At 45.3% G+C, this 9,395-nt stretch overlaps 1 protein-coding gene across 1 annotated transcript in view; it reads left to right on the top strand.

Annotated features, from left to right (window-relative positions):
• Positions 1 to 866: 866 nt before the first annotated feature.
• Positions 867 to 9,395, top strand: part of kif19 (kinesin family member 19) — a gene marked incomplete at both ends in the record, with an annotated part of 113,261 nt that continues 104,732 nt past the window's right edge. The window contains 2 exons of the mRNA XM_079532284.1: positions 867 to 905; positions 8,105 to 8,185. Of these exons, the coding sequence (XP_079388410.1) occupies positions 867 to 905; positions 8,105 to 8,185 (120 nt within the window). The remainder of the gene's footprint in view (positions 906 to 8,104; positions 8,186 to 9,395) is intronic.

Genomic DNA, 9,395 nt, shown 5'->3' with positions numbered 1-9,395 from the left:
GTACGCCACATTGCATCTCCAGGGACAACACACACACACACACACACACACACACACACACACACACACACAGTGAAGATAAGAGTGAAGGCGAGGGGGGACTCTGGCTCATGCATACAGTAGAGAGCAGGTGGAGTGACGACACCTGCCATCCATTATTGTGGCAGTTTTCTTTGTTTGTTTGCTGTTGTTGTTGTACACATTAGGAGGACAGGTTGAAAACAAACAACAGCTGGGACCATTGGACGCGCGTTTGGACGAGAGAGAGAGAGAGAGAGAGAGAGAGAGAGAGAGAGAGAGAGAGAGAGAGAGAGAGAGAGAGAGAGAGAGAGAGAGAGAGAGAGAGAGAGAGAGAGAGAGAGAGAGAGAGACTATAGTTGCGACACAGTAAACATAGCGACCAGTCAACCACCACCACCAGCCGACGGCGTGTGCATGCTGCTGCTGCCGATATCATAGTAAAGCGCGATTAATTGCAGTTATCAGTGAAATGACAGGACTATATTAACATTATCATCCGTATAGTTGTTAGTTATGACCCTGCAGTGTTTGAGCTGCAGAACCAGCCAGAGTGGACTATCACTATATCAGCTGTAAACGCCTGTATAACAACCACCAGACAGACAGACAGACAGACCACCTGGCAGACCCTCCTGCCCTGGCTGCAGGCTGCCGAGAGAGAGAGAGAGAGAGAGACAGACCACCACCAGACAGACCCCCTATATACTCTGCAAGCTGCCCAGACAGAGAGAGAGGGGCCATGCAGCTATTAAGCCCCTCCGGTCACTACTTCTAGGCTGCTGATCGACTAGTCACCATTGTGTCAGCCCAGGAGAGGGGCTCTACTGTCCGCCTGCAGAGACGCCATGAAGGACACCGGGGAGTCCAAGGACCACCAGCTCACTGTGAGTTGTTAAAAAAGTTGTTACTGTGTATACTGTAGGCTATATGGATGGATTGCACTTGTTGTTGTTGCCACTATATGCTTTAGGCTGTATAGGCAATTAGGCACACTGTACACATAGTAACCTCGCTTCACCAGTGGGAACCTAAACATTGTACTATAGGCACCTGACCTCAGTGTTGCATTATTATTATTTACTAAGTGGGAAAAGAAGAATAAGAAAAGCAATATATATATATATATGCTGTGGCATTGACTGGTCTTAAATATTACTTGAACAGTCAACAGACCATTAGGAGTGTAACGATATAGTAACTGCATCGAAAAATCGATTTTAATTTCAAGAATCGAAGTATATCGAAATGAAAACAGCAACATTGACTATGTATCGTATCGTTTTGCAATGCAAATAATCGATTGTATCAATACTACATCTTTGTGCAAGGTATTTAGCAGGTATTCTTAGGAGAAAAAAAAGATGGGTTTAATTACTTAGTTTAAAAATAATGTCAATGTATTTTCAATAGTTACTGTATCGATTTCAAATCATTGAATCGTATTGTATCGGATCGTATCGCCGTAATGAACCAATATCGACCATGTATCGTATCCAGTGGTGGAAAAAGTACTCAATTGTTTTACTACTTCGTTACAAGTAAAAGTATGGAATTGAAAATGTACTTGAGTAAAAGTACAAAAGTATCGGCATCAAAATGTACTTAAAGTACTAAAAGTAAAAGATTCATATTGCAGAATGTCACATTTCACAAATTCAAAATGTGTAGCAAATATTGAAAATAGCCAATTTACAAGCTCTCAATGCGTCGAACGCGACACATTGTGAGCTTGTAGATCGGCAATTTTCAAATGGCCGAAATGTATAGGGTTGAAGTGGGAGCAATTTGGGGTTCAGTGTCTTGCCCAAGGACACTTTGACATGTAGACAGGAGGAGCCGGGATTCGAACCGCTAACCCATGGATCATTGGACGACCTGCTCTACCTCCTGAGCCACAGCCGCCCGTAGGCTACTGTTTCATTGTTTAATGTACTCTCTATGCTGCAACACAATTTTCCCTTCGGGGACACTAAATAAACCTTGAACCTTGAACCATATACATGCATATATTATAAAGTTAATACATAAATTATCAGGTGCCGACTATTTCCATCATATAGCCTACAATGTATAACTATCTGGGAGAGTACACAATGGAATCAAATGGAACGGAGTGGCCCAAATTTAAGGTCCATTTGGTTCTTCACTGTGTACCATTTGCAATAAATAACGAATTGACCTTAGTAAAAGTTTGGATTCTATCTCTAATTCCTCTGAGTGGCGTTTTATCTAATATCTATCTAATATATTTCAGAGCGAACGTTTTTAACTCAAATCTTTGCTTCTGGGGGGAGTCTCTGGAACAACATATTTTCAAATGGGGGTCCGCGGCTAAATCCACATAATTCTGGGTGTCCTTCACATGAAAAAGGTTGAGCATCACTGACTTTTTCAGAAAACTTTTAGGATTAAGAATCGGCCTCAGATCTAAATGGGTTAAAAGTCCATAGACTTCACTGGCAAACAAATTACATCACAAGTGCTCTCAAAATCCCATAGACTTGGCTACCATATGATGTTATATCTCCAAAAGCCATATATTGGAGAGGCTGTATATATATATAGCGCCCCTCACAAAGTTAGAATATATTAGATGTAATATTAAAGAGGTTTCTGCCCGACAGCCACAACATTATAGAGCGTCGCAGTCCCGCCCCTTTCATGACGACGCCAGGCCCAGGAAATTAATCCCAATGCATTTTTCCCATAGACATTTCATAAAGTATTTATTTAAAGACCTTTTAAGCGCCGTACGAAGCCAACTCGAGTCGTGGCAAATCATGACAACACACACAATATTTTGGACCAAACAAATAATTACAAAGAAGAAAAACAAGAAAAAAAAGTGTTGTAACCTGCGTTTTCTTCTTCTTTTCTAATTATTTGTTCGCAGTTGGCGAACTCGAGTTGGCTTTGTACGAGGCTTAAAAGGTCTTTAAATAAATACTTTTTGAAAAGTCTATCAGGAAAATGAACGGGGACTCATTTCCTGGGCCCTGGTAGGACTGCGACTCTCTATAGAGCGTTGCAGTCCCGCCCCCTTTCATGACGACGCCAGGCCCAGGAATGCATTTTGCATTTTTCCCATAGACATTTCATAAAGTATTTATTTAAAGACCTTTTAAGCGTCCAACTCGAGTCGTGACAATCATGACAACACACACACTATTTTGGACCAAACAAATAATTACAAAGAAGAAAAAACAACAAAAAAAGTGTTGTAACCTGCCGTTTTTTTTCCCTACTTTCTAATTCTTTGTTTGGCCCAAAACATTGTTTGTTGTCATGATTTGTCACGGCAAGAGTTGGCTTTGTCCGTGGCGTAAACGTCTTTAAATAAATACTTTCTGAAAAGTCTATGAGGAAAATGAACGGGAGATTTCTTTTCCGGGTCTCTCGAGGGGGCGGGACTGCGACGCTCTATAGTTTTCTCTCTGAAGTAGCACACGCGTGGGTTTGTCCATCAGCCTCCAGAACGGCGATGCTTATACAGTAACGTCCTGCGGCCCTGCATATGTCTGAATAATTCAACTGGTTTTAGTTCCCTGCTGCAGGCCTCTACTGTTGTCCACTTTACATGACACACTATAAAGGTGCTGACTGAATAATAGGGCCCGTTTAACCCATTTAGACCTGAGGACGATTCTTCTAAATCCTGACAGTTTTCTGAAAAATCCTATGTTTCTATATCAGTGGTTCTCAAACTATTTCATGTCTAGGAGCCCCAAGATTATTAGATTTGAGTTAAAAACGTTGTCTCTGAAAGAATATATATTCAAAGATTTGCACTACATTTTCATGATTTTTCAAAAATAGCAGACCTACAAGTTCATAGCGCGGCACTCGGTACCGCGCTATGAGCTTGGAGATCTGCTATTTTTCAATAGCTAAAGCATAACATAATGCTTTAAAACACCAAAAGGGTGTTCCCGCCCAGAATGGGTTAAAGGCCCGCTGCGTGCTCTCTCTGGTGGGCCCTATACACAACGCTCAGATATATTTATATTAACCACTAGACCAGGGGTGCCCAGAAGGTAGATCGTGATCTACCAGTAGATCACAAAGGCTGTGCAGGTAGATCACATGGCATGCCCTAAAAAAAATATGCCACTTGAATTAAGGTGATTTGATTGATTGACATCAGCTCGAACCCACAATGCAATACTTTGTTTTCAAGAGTGTTGCACACAAACATCATTAGCATTACAAAGTTATCATTTATCTGAAAAGACTATACCAATTCAATTTACCCCCTCTAATTCCTATCCCAAGTGTGTTTGTCTTATATGTAACGACAGTGTAACTAAGGGCAGCTCGGCAGTTGGATAATATTTCTTTGGGTGGGTAGATTGTTTAGTTGGTCATTTTAAAAGTAGATCTCAAGTCAAAAAGGTGTGGGCACCCCTGCACTAGACCAGGGGTTCTCAACGTTTTTGGCCGGGGACCCCCGGAAATGCTTTGGCAATGTCTCAGGACCCCCGCCCCGCCCCCTCCCGACCCCCAATATAAATTGACTGCTACAATAACCTTAAACCATTTTGGGCGGGAACCCCATTTGGTGTTTTAAGCATTGTTATAATTTAGCTATTGAAAAATAGCAGATCTACAAGCTCATAGCGCGCCACCGACTGGCGCGCTACGAGCTTGTAGGTCTGCTATTTTTGAAAAATCGTGAAAATAAAATGTAATTTCTTTTTTTTTTTTTTTTTTTTTTTAAATATTTTGGGGACCCCCCAAAATAATTTGGCGACCCCCCGAGGGGTCGCGACCCACGGGTTGAGAACCCCTGCACTAGACCATTGAAAGACCCGAGACCAGATTCTACACATGTCTTCTAAATCATGACCGTTTTGACCCACCGACTTCCATCTGAAAATATGTTGTTCCAAAGGACTCCGCTTATTAAACTTATATTATAATTCTTTAATACAGAATGAGATCATCATCGGCATCGGTAATATTGGTTATTATCGGCCCCCAACAGCAATTAATTATATCGGATGTCGATATCGGCCAAAATGTCTCATCGGCACATTCCTATAGAGCGTCGCAGTCCCGCCCCTTACCATGGACCAGGAAATGAATCCCAATGCATTTTTCCCATAGACATTTGTTGTCATGATTTGTCACGACTCGAGTTGGCTTTGTCCGCGGCGTAAACGTCTTTAAATAAATACTTTCTGAAATGTATATGAGGAAAATGAACGGAGAATCATTTCCTGGTCCATGGTAGGGGGCGGGACTGCGACGCTCTTTATAGGCCTTAATGGGCTAGACCGGGCGAGGGCGGGCACACGGGCATACGATGCTTTCTGTAATGCATGCCCCAGCCGTTTAACCCATTTAGACCTGACGAGGATTCTACAAAATTTGTAGTGACCAGATTTGACTGGGAGCCTGCCATCGCGCACATTCCAGCTTTTCACCAGAGGAGAAAAACTTTATTTTTTTCTTTTTCCAAAATGAGTTAATAGCACAGGCAGACTCTTCACATACTAGAGCATGTCTGAAATACGTGTCAGAGCTGAAATCGACATGTAAATATGAAATAAATGCTTAAACATGTAGCTAGGTGTAATGTTAGAGACCACAGAAGTGAACCTTTCAAGCCTGTTTTCTCAACTCGCTGTTTTCTGCAAGACATTACTCTATAAGCCATATCTCCAAAACTGGTGGGCCAAACTGAACAACCAATATGTTAATTTGAAGCTATGATTCCCTGCTTTCATATGACATAAAAAATGAAAATTCAAAAAAATCCAATGGCAGTCCCTCAGTCAAATTTAGTCATTTAATGCCTTCTAAATCATGACAGTTTTCTAAAAAAAAAACATGTTTTTATTATATTATATTATATGTTTCTATTTATGTCAGTCGTTCTCAAACATTTTCATGTCGAGGACCCCCAAACATGTATGTAATTGGCCGCATACCCTCATCAGAAAATATGTTGTTCCAGGGACCCCCCCAGAAGCAAAGATTTGAGTTAAAAACGTTCGCTCTGAAAGAATATAATAATGTCAAAGATTTGCGCCATATTTTCACGATTTTGCAAGATTTACAAGCTCATAGCGCGGCACTCGGTGCTGCGCTATGAGCTTGTAAATCTGCTATTTTTCACAGCAGCTAAAGTAAAGCTAACAGCTAAAGTATAACATAAATGCTTAAAACACTCAGGCCCTTTTTTCCAAGAACCAAAATAACTTTGGTTCTAGACCTGGTTCCCGTTCTTCATTTATTTATGATGCTTTATATCACATCTGCATCTTCCAACCTAAAAGATCCATCCATCCATCCATCTTCAACCGCTTATCCGTAGTCTGGTCGCGGGGGGCAACAGCTCCACCACCAGAGTGTTCCAGACTTTGGAAAAATCCAACTTGAAAAAAAAAAACACACGATTAAATTGTTAATTGCAATTATTTGTGTGACAATTAATTGCCAACTTACATTTGTAATCGTGACAGCCCTTATAGTGTTGATTTTGTCGTCTAAACTACAGTATAGCGAAAAATGTTCGTCGACTACCTTTTTTCAAAACTAAGCTACTATAACTATAAGAACTATAAGACTAAATATATTGACAATTTCGTCAACACATAAAAACTACTGTAGACTAAAATGTTAGGAAGGGACTAGTGGACAAGAGATGCAGTGTAAGTAAAAGACAAATCATTTTACACTTGCATGGTGAAAATAGCAGATCTACAAGTAGATCGGCTATTTTAATTTAGTCGACTAAAAATCTCACGATATTCAATTAAAACCAGACTTAACACCAAAACATTCCGGGTGACTAAAATGTGACTAAAACCAAATGAAAACTATGAATGACTAAAACTAAAATCTAAATGTGCTGCCAAAAACAACACCGCTGTCTCGTTCTATTTTACTGACACTGTATGGGTGTATGGCCGAAATGAGTTTTCGTCGACGGGTGGCTGGCATCTCCCTTATAGAGAGAACTTGAAGTTCAGTCACGCGAGAGACACTCGGAGTAGTGCTTCTTCGCCTGGAAAGGAGCCAGCTTAGGTGGTTCGGGCAATCTGGTTAGGATGCCTCTCGGGCGTCTCCCTAGGGAGGTCCTCGAGGCACGTCCCACTGGGAGGAGACCCCCGAGGCATCTGGTTAGGGTGCCTCTCGGGCGTCTCCCTAGGGAGGTCCTCGAGGCACGTCCCACTGGGAGGAGACCCCCGGGGCATCTGGTTAGGATGCCTCTCGGGCGTCTCCCTATAGGGAGGTCCTCGAGGCACGTCCCACTGGGAGGAGACCCCCGAGGCATCTGGTTAGGGTGCCTCTCGGGCGTCTCCCTAGGGAGGTCCTCGAGGCACGTCCCACTGGGAGGAGACCCCCGAGGCATCTGGTTAGGATGCCTCTCGGGCGTCTCCCTAGGGAGGTCCTCGAGGCACGTCCCACTGGGAGGAGACCCCCGGGGCATCTGGTTAGGGTGCCTCTCGGGCGTCTCCCTATAGGGAGGTCCTCGAGGCACGTCCCACTGGGAGGAGACCCCCGAGGCATCTGGTTAGGATGCCTCTCGGGCGTCTCCCTAGGGAGGTCCTCGAGGCACGTCCCACTGGGAGGAGACCCCCGGGGCATCTGGTTAGGGTGCCTCTCGGGCGTCTCCCTATAGGGAGGTCCTCGAGGCACGTCCCACTGGGAGGAGACCCCCGGGGCATCTGGTTAGGATGCCTCTCGGGCGTCTCCCTATAGGGAGGTCCTCGAGGCACGTCCCACTGGGAGGAGACCCCCGGGGCATCTGGTTAGGATGCCTCTCGGGCGTCTCCCTGTAGGGAGGTCCTCGAGGCACGTCCCACTGGGAGGAGACCCCAGGGCAGACCAAGGATCACGTCCCACTGGGAGGAGACCCCCGGGGCAGACCAAGGCGCAGTTAGAACGCCTCGGGATCCCCCCAGGAGGAAGTCACTAATGTTGCTCTGGAGAGGGAAGTCTTGTTCAGCTTCTCCCAGCTGATGGCCGCCGCTCAGATGGTCATGATGATTATGATGATGAGTGGCTCTTCTGGAGCATTGGGAGCTTCCCGATCCTAAACTGACCTCTGACCTTCTCTCTGCGTCTCTGCCAGGTGGCGTTGAGGATCAGACCGATCAGCGACACCGAGCAGGAGGAGGCCGCCACCGTCGTGGCCCACAGAGTGGACGAGCAGGTACGGAGAGAGAGAGAGGGAGAGAGAGAGAGATAGAGACAGAGAGAGAGGGGGAGGGAGGGGGGAGAGAGAGAGAGAGAGAGAGAGGGGGGAGAGAGAGAGGGGGGGAGAGGGGGGAGAGAGAGAGAGACAGAGAGAGAGGGGGGAGAGAGAAAGACAGAGAGAGAGGGGGGGGGAGAGAGAGAGAGGTGGGGGGGGGGAAGAGAGAGAGAGAGAGAGAGAGAGAGAGAGAGAGAGAGAGAGAGAGACCATCACTCCCCAGGACATCTTTGAACAAGCAGTGTTGAGACAAGCTCGGAACATTGTATCTTCATGTGTTGTACCGAGAGTACGAGCTAATGCCATCTGGTAGGAGATATAGAACTCCACGGTAGGGGGGGGGGGAGAGAGAGAGAGAGAGACCATTCTCTGTTGTTGTTGAAGCCTAATTTCTATGGTGTCGCTTTGCTGAAAAATAAACAGATCTGCACGCCAACACCACGCCGTAATGCAACACATTGCTAGCGTGCAGATCTGTTCTTTCTAAGGGACAGCTTTGCGTGACGGTGTCTCTGTGCGTGCTAGCGCTGCTAGTTTGAAAACACACACGCACTCACACACACACACACACACACACACACGCACACGCACACACACACACATGCACGGGAGAGAGCGAGCGAGTGATTGACGGATGGAGCGCGTTTGATTGATGGACTGTGATGATTGATTGATGAGCGTGCGTGTTTGTGTCTGTGTGTGGTCGGTATGCTAGCGTCCTGTTGACTTACGTCATGCGTGAATGCAACACGCGCACACGCACGCATTTTCTGTGTGTGTGCGTGCGCGCGTGTGTGCGTGCGTGCGATCAGTGTCGTTTCCTCTGTGCTGCTGTCCTGAGTGACAGCGTCGGCTCTGCATGTATAATGCATCCCCAGCGTGGCCTCGGGGTCACACGGCCAGCACACAGTGTTTTTAACCCTTTTAGACCTACCGTCGATTCTACAAATGTCTCCCACATCCTGACAGTTTTCTGAAAAAGCTACGTTTCCATGTCAGTCGTTCTTCGATTTTTTCAAAAATAGCAGACCTACAAGCTCGTAGCGCGCCACTCGGTGGCGCGCTATGAGCTTGTAGATCTGCTATTTTTCCAATAGCTAAAGCATAACATAATGCTAACGCCAAAAGGGGTTCCCGCCCCAAAATGGGTTAAAGTGGGGTGGCATGCCAC

Source organism: Electrona antarctica (assembly GCF_951216825.1).
Source record: "Electrona antarctica genome assembly, contig: scaffold_26, whole genome shotgun sequence".
Lineage (NCBI taxonomy): Eukaryota > Metazoa > Chordata > Actinopteri > Myctophiformes > Myctophidae > Electrona > Electrona antarctica.
Note: the sequence above shows the minus strand (reverse complement) of the source record. Positions and strands in the feature narration are given on the sequence as shown.